Consider the following 12,415-nt stretch of genomic DNA (forward strand, 5'->3'; position numbering starts at 1 on the left):
CGGTTCTCTCACCCCTTCTGTTCAACATTTATATGAAGCCGCTGGGTGAGATCATCCGTGGTTTTGGGGTGAAATATCATCAGTATGCTGATGATACTCAGCTATACATCTCCACCCCGGATCACCCCTATGATGCCCTTAAAGTGATGTCCCAGTGCCTGGAGGCTGTACGGATCTGGATGGGGAGGAACAGACTCAGGCTCAATCCATCCAAGACCGAGTGGCTGTGGTTTCCGACATCCTGATATAGTCAATTGGTGCCATCACTGACTATTGGGGGCGAGTCATTGCCCCCCACGGAGAGGGTTCGCAACTTAGGCGTCCTCTTGGACTCACGGCTGTCTTTAGAAGAACACTTGACGGCTGTGGCCGGGAGGTCTTTTTATCAGGTTCGCCTGATTCGCCAGTTGCGTCCCTTTCTGGATCGGGACTCGTTAAAAACGGTCACTCATGCCCTCGTCACTTCACGCCTGGACTACTGTAATGCTCTCTACATGGGGCTCCCCTTGAGGAGCACCCGGAGGCTCCAGCTGGTCCAGAATGCGGCCACGCGGGTAGTTATGGGAGCAGCATGGCGCTCCCATGTGGCTTCCCTCCTGCGCGAGCTGCACAGGCTCCCTGTGGTCTTCCGGGTGCGCTTCAAGGTCTTAGTTACCACCTTTAGAGCGCTCCATGGCTTAGGACCGGGGTACTTACGAGACCGCCTTCTGCCACCAATAGCCTCTCACCGCCCAGTGCGCTCCCATAGAGAGGGGCTTCTCAGGGTGCCGTCGGCCAAACAGTGTCGACTGGCGGCCCCCAGGGGGAGAGCCTTCTCTGTGGGGGCACCCACCATCTGGAACGAGCTCCCCCCAGAGATACAGAAGATTCTGGATCTGCGCACGTTCCGCCGTGCCCTCAAAACATTCTTGTTCCAGCAGGCCGGCCTGGCCTAACTTTCCCTTTATATTGCTTTTTTGATTTTATTTTAAACTGGGATGTCTTGAATTATCTAGGACCAGAGTGTTTAGTATATTTTAATTGGTTTTTTATTATTAACTTTTGTATTACATGTATTTTTATCGTTCGCTGTTCACCGCCCTGAGTCCCTTAGGAATAGGGCGGTATATAAATTTAATAAATAAATAAATAAATAAAATAAATCAGAAGGGAGGACTTCCTGGGGCTTGAGTGGCAGAAGCCCACCCTCTTCGAACTACATTTCCCAGCACGCTCCGCTTCCTTGAAAAGGGGGCGGGGCTGTCAGCCTGGGAGCAAAGCTGGGGCAGCGGGCAAGAGCGCATGCTCCGAGGGGGGCGTTGCCTTTCCCCCTCCTCCTCCTCCTCCTTCTCTTTTTCTTTCTCTTCTTCTTCTATTTATTCCTCCTCCTCCTCCTCTTTTTCTTCTTCTTCTTCTTCCTCCTCCTCCACTTCTATCCTGGGCCGAGATGGCTGAGGGGCTTGCATCTACACCGGTAGGAATTCCTGGCAAGGGTGCCTCTGAGCATATGCAGAGCGCCTCAATGCCCGGGACTGGCTGCAAGAGCCGCCCCCCCCCGCCCAGCTTCCCCGCATCAACCCTCCAGGGAAGGGTCCTTTGGGGGAGGAGGAGGGGCTGGGGGCTTCATTGCAAGGGAAGAGGAGGGGTATCTGGGGGGGGGTCTCCCTTGAGACTTTTGGGGCGCTTCCACACTGCAGACCCCCTTCTAATTCTTTAGGTCTAGACTTGGGAAGGAAAGGTTGGGGGAAGAGGGTTGGGGGGGTCAAAGAACTTGGGGAGGGGGTTCCCCTAGGCAGGCAGAGGGGGGAGAGTTCTCCCTCCCCTCCAATTTAGGGGAGGGGGAGACCCTATTGAAGAACTGACCCTCTGGATCCTACCAGATTTTTTTTTTTGTGGGGGGAGGTGGGCTTCAGTTCACTGCTGTTTTTCGTTACAAGGGTTTTTCCAGTTTAGGGGGAGAAATGCCCCCTCCCCTTTTTCAAGAGGGTGGGATTTGAACTTGCCACTCTCTCCAGAGAAAAGGCGGTTGAGAATGGATGCAAGAGAGGTGGGGTTGGTGGGGGGGGCGGGAGGGGGGGGCAGGGCAGGCCCCCTCCCTGAATCTTCCTGTTTGGGGGGAGGGAAATCTTGAGGCAACCGTCAGGATTCGCACTGGCTACCCGGATGGAGTGGATTATCTCCTGTTGGGCTTCAGTTTACCGGTCGTCCTTGGCGCCCGACCGCAATGGCGCCCCAAAGTTACGTCGTTAAACGAGGCCTTTGTTAAGGGAGTGTCAGCCCATTTCACGGCTTTTTCCGTCCCCCGTTTGGGAAGTGAATGGCTGCAGTCGTTAACGTTGGTCACCCGGTCGCTAAGTGAATCCGTCTTCCACATTGACGCGTCAGAAGACTATAAAAAGGGGATCACGTGATCCTGGGACACTACGACCGTCATAAAGATGAGTCAGTTGTCAGTCGTCCAAACTTAAATTATGTGACCACGGAGATGCAGCTGCAGTCATAAGTTCACAAGTTGCTTTTTTCTGTGCCGTCGTAACTAAGTGACATAATCGTCACTAAGCGGATTGTTCTAAGGTGAGGACTACTTGGAAGAACTTGCAAAAATTCAGCACGAGCAGGCTTCCCAAGGGTTCGTTTAGCGACCATTTGACCTTTCGAGGCACTGAAAAAAGGGATGTGCAACTGCTCCACGAACTTATGACCGTCGCAGCATTCTCCCTGGTCACGTGATTACAATTTGGGTGCTTTGCAACTGGCTTGTGCATCTAGTCCTCGACTTATGACACTTTATTTAGTGACCGTTCAAAATTCCAACAATACTGAAAATAAAGAGACTTACGACTGTTTTTCAAACTTACGCATCTCCAGGGGATCAAAATTCAGATGCTTGTCAAGCGATTCATATTTATGATGGTTCATTTAATGACCGTTCAAAGTTACAGTGATGCTGGACAAAGGGATTTATGACCGTTTTTCACACTTACAACCATACTACATCTTCACGGTCATGTGATCCAAATTCAGAAGTGTGTCAAGTGATTCATACTTATGACGGTCGAGGTGTCCAGGGGTCACATGAACCTCTTTTGCAATCTTCTCTCCAGCCATGTCAGTGGGGAAGTCGGATTCACTTAGCGACCGTGTAACTCACTTAACAAATGCAATGATTCACTTAACAACCATGAAAAATAAGTCGTAAAATGGGTCACATTTAGCAAGATAAATTTGGGGCTTGATTGTGATCGTAACTCGAGGATCCCCTGTATTTCCATTTGCAGCATCTCGGAGTCCTGTGATCGTCACTTACGACCTCACACGCCAACTTCTTACAAGCACAATGATTATGGGAAGGCAGATTTGTTTAATGACCGTATGATTCATTTAACAACTGTAGTGATTTGTTTTAACAATCAAAGGAAAAAAGGGGGTCAAATCAGACCCGACTCACTTAGCAACCACCATACTTAGTGGGGATTTTGGTTTCAAATTGTGGTCGTAAGTCGAAGACTACTGACATGGATAAATGGAAGAATTTAATTGGACACCTTTTATTTCCTTCATCTGTAACTATGGCAACGTATAAGATTTCTGGACTTCAACGCCCAGAATTGCCCAACCGGCCATTTTGGCTAGGGAATTCTGGGAGTTGAAGTCCAGACATTGTAAAATTGCCAAGGCCGAGAAACACTAATCTATACAGATAGTCCTTGACTTACGACCGCAATTGAGGCCAGCATTTCTGTTGCTAAGCGAGGCAATGAAGTGTTCTGCCCCATTTTATGACCATTGTCATGTGAATCACCTCAGGGGTTAGCAACGCGTTGGTTAAGTGGCTTCCCCATTGACTTTGCTTGTCAGAAGGTCTCAAAACGGGATCACATGACCCCGGGGCAGTATGACCCGTCATGAATGTGAGTCCGTTACCGAGGGTCTGAATTTCATCACATGGAGATGCTACAACTGTCTTAAGTGTGATAAACGGTCAGAACGTCATTTTTTTCTGCACCATTGTAACTTTGGTCGCTAAATGAACCGTTGTAATTCGAGGACTACCCGTAATAATCATAATAGTCCATTTCCCCAAATTTGGAAGAAAGTCAACAAAGTTTGGACAGACAGTTGTCTCCTTTCCTTGTCGGGACGCGTGAACGAATATTTTCTGTGTCGCAGACGCGGTAGACTGACAAGATTTGGAATTGCGTGCCCTTTGGTCACAATGGCGATCCGGCCGCTTGGTTGTGTCATCCTGGGGTGTTAGCGTTCTCGACAGCGGGGGGAAATAATCTGGGGTGCGGTCCAACTTTGTGCGATGCACAAATCTCATTCTAGGGCAGATATTTTAGCGCGTTTCACTCTCTCGCTTCTTCTGTAGGTGACCTTTGAGGATGTAGTTGTATACTTTACGGCAGCCGAGTGGGCCCGCCTGACCGACTGGCAGCGGGACCTTTACCAAGCTGTGATGGTGGAAACTTATGAGCTAGTGGCGTCGCTGGGTAAGGATTACTCCCTCCTCACCCTAGTGTCTAAAATTTGAGTTCCGGGTCCTTGTCGACGTACAATCGCAATAGAGCCCAAAATTTCTGTTCTTATGCATTTCAATTAATTTTGAAGTGAGTTTTGTTCCATTTTACGACATCTTTTCCCCATTGTTAAGTGAATCCTTGCCGCTGTTAAGTTCTGCTTCGAATTGGGGTCATAAGGTGAGGATCAGCTGTAGAGAAATGGGGAGAACACCGTTGATATACGGAGGTAGTCCAACGTGCAATCGCAATTGAGCCCAACGTTTCCGTAGCTAAGCGAGACATTTGTGACGTAAATTTGGTTGTCCCGTTTTACGACCCTTTTTGCCACAGTTAAGTCAGTCACTGCAGCTTTTAAATTAATGACAAGTTGTTAATTGAATCTGGCTTCCCCATTGACTTTGCTGGTCAAAAGCTCGGAAAGGGGGATCACGTGACCCCAGGATAAAGCAACGGTCGTAAATATGAATCAGTTGCAAAAGTCTGAATTTTGATCTCGTGACCATGGGGATGCTGCAACAGTCATAAATGCGAAAACTGGTCATAAGTCACTTTTTCCTGAACAGTCATTAAAAGAACTGGGTTTTTTTTGTTTGTTTTTTTTAATTTGATTTATATGCCGCCCTTCTCCGGAGACTCAGGGCGTCTTACAATGCGTTAAGCAATAGACTTCATCCTTTTGTATATTTATACGAAGTCAGCTTATTGCCCCCACAAACTGGGTCCTCAGTTTACCTACTTTAGAAAGGATGGAAGGCTGAGTCGACCTTGAGCCTGGCGAGATTCGAACCTGCAGTAATTGCAGGCAGCTGGTCTTAATAACAGGGTGCTTTAGACCACTGTACTACCAAGGCTCTGTTGTAAGTCAAGGGTGACCTGTAGATGTTGTTGTAGGTCTTGTTGAACTCTAGCATGTCACCCAAAATGTCACAGCGTGTCACCTTCAACACACATGTCATAAGTTTGCCATCATTGGACTAGAGATTTTGGGCTAATCAACAGCCATTGGGACCTGCAGCCACTGAGACTCACGCTCCTCCCTCCCAAATGCACGTGCGTCTAAAAATTGTTGAGGAGTGGTCTCTTAGTGGGTGGGGTCTTCTGTTATTGGAGGGGCCTCCTGGTCCCAGGTTCAGTTGCTTTTTTTTTTTTTTTTTTTTGCAAATTTTTTATTTTATTTTTTTAAAACACACAGACAAAACATGCAATACATCTTTTCAGAACAGAGCATTGATCCGGTCATAAATTTGTTGCATCTTTAACACAATTTTATATATTCTATTTTTGCCATAACATTTATTTCTTAATCTTGGCTCACATATCTCAACTATTACCATTTTATAGTAAGCTACTCATATTAACTTAATCAAAATGGTTACCCTTCTATTAATCCACCTTAAATCTCAATTCAAATAATACCTCATAATACATTTCACAATTCTCACCCTAAATTCTCACTATTAACAATACAGTTCAAACATATTTATATTTCTGAATCTTATTTCAATTTCTAAAACTTCCCTACATTTTATTACTTCATATACTATTCATTAAATCTTTATTTAATTATTACTTCATCAAATTTAAATCTTATCTCTAATCTTAAAAATATACCAATTTAACAATTAAACAAAGTTCTTAATTCAAATAATACAACATAATACAATTCCCAATTATTTCCCTAAATTCTGTCTATTTAACAATACCATTTATATAAAAGCCAATTAAATAAGTCTCATTTAATTAAATCATAATCCTATATCATTTCAATTTTCTTTTCTTTTTTGCTTAGATAAATGTATTGTTGAGAATATTCAGATTATTACAATTGTTATAGGTATTTAAACGATATTCCAATTATTATACCCATCAATTTTCTCAAATAATACCATCCAACATCTTAATAAAAATTAATTCATTATGTCCGTTAATATCTTTTCTTTTTACATAATCTAATTTTCAAATATTTTAGCTTCAATCCATAATTCAATTCTAAGTATCCGTAACATATTCTTCTCTCATCTTCTCTTATCTTCCTTTCTCTTCCTTTTTTTTACTTTTACCCTTTTCTTTCCCCGTTTTTTCTTTTGTGTTCTAACTTCTTGAGTTCCCCTATTTTGCCCTATCTGTCCCATTGTTTTCTCTTTCTCTTGTTTTACCATTGTTAACCTCCATGTAATCATTTTGTAAATCAAAGTCCTGGGCTCTTCTATTTTGCCCTTTATTTCCTAGTATTTTCCAACCTTTTTCTCTCTTTTTTGTCATTCCACTGTTAATCCCAGTGTAATCATCTAAGTTTTTTGTGTTTTTTCTATTCCATCTCTCTATCCAGCTTTGTCTCTCTCTCTTTTTTTTTTTTTTGATTTATATGCCGCCCTTCTCCGGAGATTCAGGGCAGCTTACAATGCGTTAAGCAATAGCCTTCATACATTTGTATATTTATACAAAGTCAGCTTATTGCCCCCACAATCCGGGTCCTCATTTCACCTATCTTGGAAAGGATGGAAGGCTGAGTCAACCTTGAGCCTTGGAGAGATTCGAACTTGCAGTAATTGCAGACAGCTGGTGTTAATCACAATGCTATCAGTCTGCTGAGTTACCAGGCCCTTCCTATCCTCTTTATCTTTCCCATATTTTTAATTTCAATATAATCTCCAAAAATCTCCTTTTTATTGTTACTGTCCTCATGTTCAGTTAATTTTACATAGTTAATCACATTGTCTTTATCTTCTTCTTTGTTTTCAATCTCTGCATCTTGTATCTCTATTTTTAAATCCTTGTCAGATTGAACGTGTTCTATCTGAGTTATGAAGTTCTCAGATTTCAATTTTCCATGCAACAATGTCTTCATTTCCCTTATTTCCATTTCAAAGTCGAATACATCATTATAATCATCTCTCTGATTTCTTGCTCCATTTTACTCTTTCTAAATTAGTCTTATTCCAATTTTAAAAGTCTCATTAAAGATCTCTTTTTCTTTTCTTTCTTCCCTCCAAAGTCAAGCCGTTTGCAAACAGAAAAATCCTTCCCCAAAGTTCTCACCACTATTATCTCAAACAGAGTTCGGAATTTTCCAAAACAAAAGTTACAAGTTGCACCGTTTTTTTCCTCCTAAAGATGTCTCTCTACAATCCACAATTCTTATAGGTAATTTAACATGGTGTTTTGTTTCAGTTAACAATTTTACTAGTTTCTTTTCTTCTCTTTCACTTTAAAAATATCCACTCAATCTAGTCCAGTCCCAATTAAGCAATACTTTCTTCTCTCTCTTTTTTTCTTTATATTTGTTCAATTTATAAAAACACTTCTGTTACAGGAGCTTATTTCAGTTCTCTTTTGTTTATCTTAACCTTCAAAAAAGAGGAAAAAAGGATCTGCTTATGTTTTCCAATCCTTTTTCCATATTTAGGGTTATTTCTTCTAATCTTTGATGTTCTTCAAATAATTTCCTTCCAAAAGTCAATTTTCTTTTCGGGTTTTTTCCCTTTAAATTCTGCTTCCGACCTCCTCTTTTTTTCCCCTGTGCTTTTTAGCAGCCAATTTCTCGCTGGGGTTTTTCCAAATTTAAAAGCATTTTAGTCTTGTTGTTTCATCTGGGTTGGCTGTCACTCATCCAGCTTCAAACTCCGTTCCTTTCACCGCTCCTGCTCGTTGCTTGGCCTGGTTGCCCCAGCTTCGTGACAGCTGCAATGGCTGCCACCCCCACTGCCGATTTAGAGAGAGATTCCTCTGACCTTCGAGGAACTTCCCTGTTCCTCTCAGTCTCCAAGGTGCCTCTCCTTCTTCCCCGTTCCTACAGGACAATTCTGGTCCAAAGACCGCTCGACAGCGGTTTGTCAGTCTGGGTTTTCGCGGAGCTCATCGGAGCCCGCTAATTCCCCGACTGTCTCGCCGCGATGCTTCCGGTGATCCATCCCGGGTTCAGTTGCTTGTCCGTCTCCCTGTCCTTTTTCTTCTTTGTTGGGCTACAGGATGCAAAGGTTAGGAGTGTACCAGCTTTCCTAGAATTGTGTTCTCGTCCCAAATGGCGGGTGCTGGGAATTGCAGCGCTGACTTGATGGTGGGTTTGTCTCTTCTACTGTCCTCCCAGCAGGCGATGTGATCCTGATGGCTGAAGATGAGGAAGGAGGAGTGGAGAGGCCAATCAGGCAGTGCGTGCCCCAGGGCAAGAGGAGGCAAAAGACCCCACAGCTGCGAGCGGAGACCCCAGTGAGGCAGACTAGATCCACAGGGTCCAATTCGAACACTGGGTGTCTCCCATGGTTGATGCCAAAGACAAATCCACCAAAGTGCCCCGAGTGTGATAAGACCTTCCTCACAAATGTGGCCATGACCATCCACATCCGGACACATACTGGGGAGCGCCCGTTTGAGTGCCACCTCTGCCCCAAGGCCTTCCCCGCCCAGAGCGACCTCAGACGTCACCTCAAAACCCATCTACGCAGGAAGGACCCTCCCGACCTGGGTTCCCTCCCTAAGGCCACGGAATTTCTCACCGCCCAGCTGCAGTTGCTGCACCAACTGGGGGTGACCTCGGGTCCAAAGAAGCCGTACGGCTGCACACAGTGTGAGAAGAGCTTCAACCGGCAGCAGGACCTGCGCAAGCATCGAGTGACACACTTGACGGAACGTCCATTCTCCTGTTCGGTTTGCGGGTGCAGCTTCCGGCTCAAACAGACCCTGTTGTCCCACCTGAAGGTACATGACGGGGAACGGCCCTTCTCCTGCATGCAGTGTGGGAAGTGTTTCGGTCAAAGGCAACACGTCAAGACTCACCGGCGAGTGCACACGGGCGAGAAGCCCTTCGCGTGCACCACCTGTGGCAAGCGGTACGCCCAGAAGCAGCCACTGATCAACCACTTGCGGGTGCACACTGGTGAACGGCCGTACGGCTGCCACGAATGTGGGAAGGCATTCCGTAATCAGACCACGCTGACCATCCACCACCGGATACACACGGGCGAACGCCCCTTCCGTTGCCTGCTGTGTGGGAAGACCTGCAGCCAGTTGCAGCACCTCAAGAGCCACCAGCGAGTTCACCGTGGCGAGCAGCACCTGTTCGCGGAGAGTAACGGCGAAGCTCTAGCCCTCAGGAAGGCACGCGAGATGCAGGAGAAGCCGTATCAGTGCCCCAAATGCGAGAAGCACTTCCGCGATGAAAACATCATGCAGGCTCACCTCCGGACCCATAAGGATTGGAAGGGTCTTGGGGACGGCAGCCCAAGTCCATCACTTCCCATCCAGCTGAAAAAGACCCCACTGGACTCCGAGCCTGTGGACAAAGCGGCAGGAGTGAACCAGAATCTCCCCACCCTTGTCCCAAGGAGACCCTTTGTGTGCACTGACTGTAGCAGGACATTTACGCAGTCCAAATATCTCGCCTTACATCGGAAGAGCCACCAATGAGGGCGGCGTTTCCGTACTGAACAAGATGCGAGTTTGAAAGCACAGGCGGGACCTTTTGGTGACACCATCTCTGATGCTGGTTGGACGAAGAGCAGACTTGCAGAGGGGGTGGCGAGAAGGGCCTTGCTGGCAGAAAACCTTTTGCACAGTTTGAAGAAAGTGGACAGCACAAGTGTATTTCTCGTTCTTCCACTTTTCCGTGGCCAGAGGACATGGCGAAGGAGAACTTCGTCTTAAGACGGAGTTCCCCAAACTTCCCTGCATTGTGAACTGGCTGAGAGAGGGGCGGAGAGGGGGTGGTTCCACCCAAGCGGTGGACAAGTGCACATGTGCGCATTCGGCTACTGCTCGAGCAAGTGAGGATTATGTGCACGCTTGCCCGCCAGTTCCACTCCCTGATTCCGAATGGCTCAAGGCCTGGTTAGTGGACTGTGGCCCCAAAGGTTGTGAGCCACTGTCATAAGAGAAAATGCCCGGTTTAGGTCCAGCATCTGATGAACCCTACACAGAGTGAGGAGCAGGGATGTAAAACACAGATTCTGTCCTGAGTCACAACCCTTAACCAGGTTTGTCAGAGTCGGGAGACTCCAGCCCATCAGCCCGTCTGCAACCAGGGTACTCCTGAGTCCGTCGCTGCTCTGGGTCCTGGGTCTCGGGTCCCATTGCAATTGAGGAGGTGGATCCTGATCACAAAAGTCCATAAAGACTAGGAATGCTAGACAGTCCATCTCTCTTCTCGATTTGTCCCTTTCAGGAAGCGCTTCTCCACTACGAAGCTGTGTGGACTTTGACTCCCAGAATTTCCCAGCCAGCACGGAATTCTGAGAGTCGAAGTCCGCATGTCTTAAAGGGGCAACGGTGGTGAAACACTGTCACTTCAACGCAGATTTCAAAGCTTCATTGAAGCATCAGGTAGAGTGGTGGGGTGGCCTAGAGGTGGAGCTCCTCTCACCTCACAATCAGGAGGCTATGAGTTCGATCCTAGGGAGAGGCTGATAATTCTCTGGGCACAATGAGAATATATCTGCTGCAAAAACCCACATTGGCAACAGGAAGGGCATCCGGCCAGTAAATGCATAGCTTCATTCAGTTGCCCTGATTCCACCCAGCAAGGGATTACGGGCTCATTAAACGACAGACAACAGCAACTGATGCATCAGGTAGAGAAACGGCGATGGAGTCCTGCACCAGGGCAGGGGTTGGACTAGATGACCTCTGAGTTCCCTCCAGCTCTTCGGTTCAACATTAAGTCCTTGGTGCCAAGCGTGAATAAGCCCAGATTTTGCAGTGGGAATCTGTTTTTTGGGGTCTTGCAATGTTCTATCAGCTGCTCTTTTGCTGGAAAAAAAAGATTTATTTTGATTCGGGCACGATCTAATGAATATGTCTCGTTTATTTAAAAAAAAAAATCTGCATATATGAATAATAGTTGGGATTTTGTAAGTGTTCATTGCCTACAGTGCCCCGGGACAATGTTTCTCAAACTTGGTAACTTTTAAGATGGGTGGACTTCAACTCCCAGAATTCCCTGGGCAGACGTGCTGGCTGGGGAATTCTGGGAACTGAAGTCCATCTTCCCTTCAAAGTTTCCAAAGTTGAGAAACATGATAATCTAGAACAGAGGTCTTCAAACTTGGCAGCTTTAAGACTTGTGGACTTCAACTCCCAGAATTCTCCAGCCAGCATAGCTTGAAGTCCACAAGTCTTAAAGCTGCCAAATTTGAAGACCTCTGATCTAGAAAGTTGTTGAGTTGGGATTGTTAAAACGTTTGCAAACACCGTTATAACTCACAAGAAGCAAATTGCAAAAGTCTGTTTGATTTTAAAAAGAAAGAAAGCTCGGAATTCGGAGACAATAAATTTTTGTTAACTTCTGTTCGGAACAATTTTTTTTGCTGGTTTACCTTGAATTAAAAAAAACAAAAACCCCAAAACCTTGTCACCAGTTGAACACTATAATGCAGTTAGTCCTTGAGACGGTTGCAAAAAGGTTTGTCACATTTGACGGTCTTTCTTGCCACTGTTGTTAAGTGAATCACGGCATTTGTTAAGGGAGTCAGACAGCTGTGTATAGATGTACAGATGATGATTGGATGAATAGATGGGGAGAAGGGAGGGAGGGATGATCGGATGCATGGATAGATAGGTAAAAGAGAAATTGATGGAGGAACGGGATGGAAGGAAGGTTGGACGGATTATGGAATGGATAAATAGAATAGAATAGAATAGAATCACAGAGTTGGAAGGGACCTTGGAGGTCTTCTAGTCCAACCCCCTGCTTAGGCAGGAAACCCTACACCACTTCAGACAAATGGTTGTCCAACATCTTTTTAAAAACTCCCAGTGTTGGAGAATTCACAACTTCTGGAGGCAAGTTGTTCCACGGATTAATTGTTCTAACTGTCAGGAAATTCCTCCTTAATTCCAGGTTGCTTCTCTCCTTGATTAGTTTCCACCCATTGCTTCTTGTCCTGCTCTCAGGTGCTTTGGAGAATAGCTTGACTCCCTCT

The 12,415-nt window shown here is 45.8% G+C and overlaps 1 protein-coding gene across 1 annotated transcript; it reads left to right on the top strand.

The window, feature by feature from the left end:
• Window positions 1–1,255: 1,255 nt before the first annotated feature.
• LOC132709479 (uncharacterized) lies at window positions 1,256–11,779 on the top strand. The gene is made up of 3 exons (XM_060683225.2): window positions 1,256–1,453; window positions 4,352–4,472; window positions 8,590–11,779. Exons 1-3 carry the CDS (start codon window positions 1,427–1,429, stop codon window positions 9,903–9,905), a joined length of 1,464 nt encoding a protein of 487 aa, XP_060539208.1. The 5' UTR covers window positions 1,256–1,426; the 3' UTR covers window positions 9,906–11,779.
• The last annotated feature ends 636 nt before the right edge of the window (window positions 11,780–12,415 follow it).

Source organism: Pantherophis guttatus, chromosome 4 (genome assembly GCF_059756535.1).
Source record: "Pantherophis guttatus breed Tessera chromosome 4, ASM5975653v1, whole genome shotgun sequence".
Classification (NCBI taxonomy): domain Eukaryota; kingdom Metazoa; phylum Chordata; class Lepidosauria; order Squamata; family Colubridae; genus Pantherophis; species Pantherophis guttatus.

Excerpts from the sequence above, each read along its gene's own strand:
- LOC132709479 (XM_060683225.2), top strand. The coding sequence starts at position 1,427 with ATGGCTGAGGGGCTTGCATCTACACCG. Across the intron at positions 1,454-4,351 it reads AGGGGCTTGCATCTACACCG|GTGACCTTTGAGGATGTAGT; the intron begins GTAGGAATTCCT and ends CTTCTTCTGTAG. Across the intron at positions 4,473-8,589 it reads TGAGCTAGTGGCGTCGCTGG|CAGGCGATGTGATCCTGATG; the intron begins GTAAGGATTACT and ends CTGTCCTCCCAG.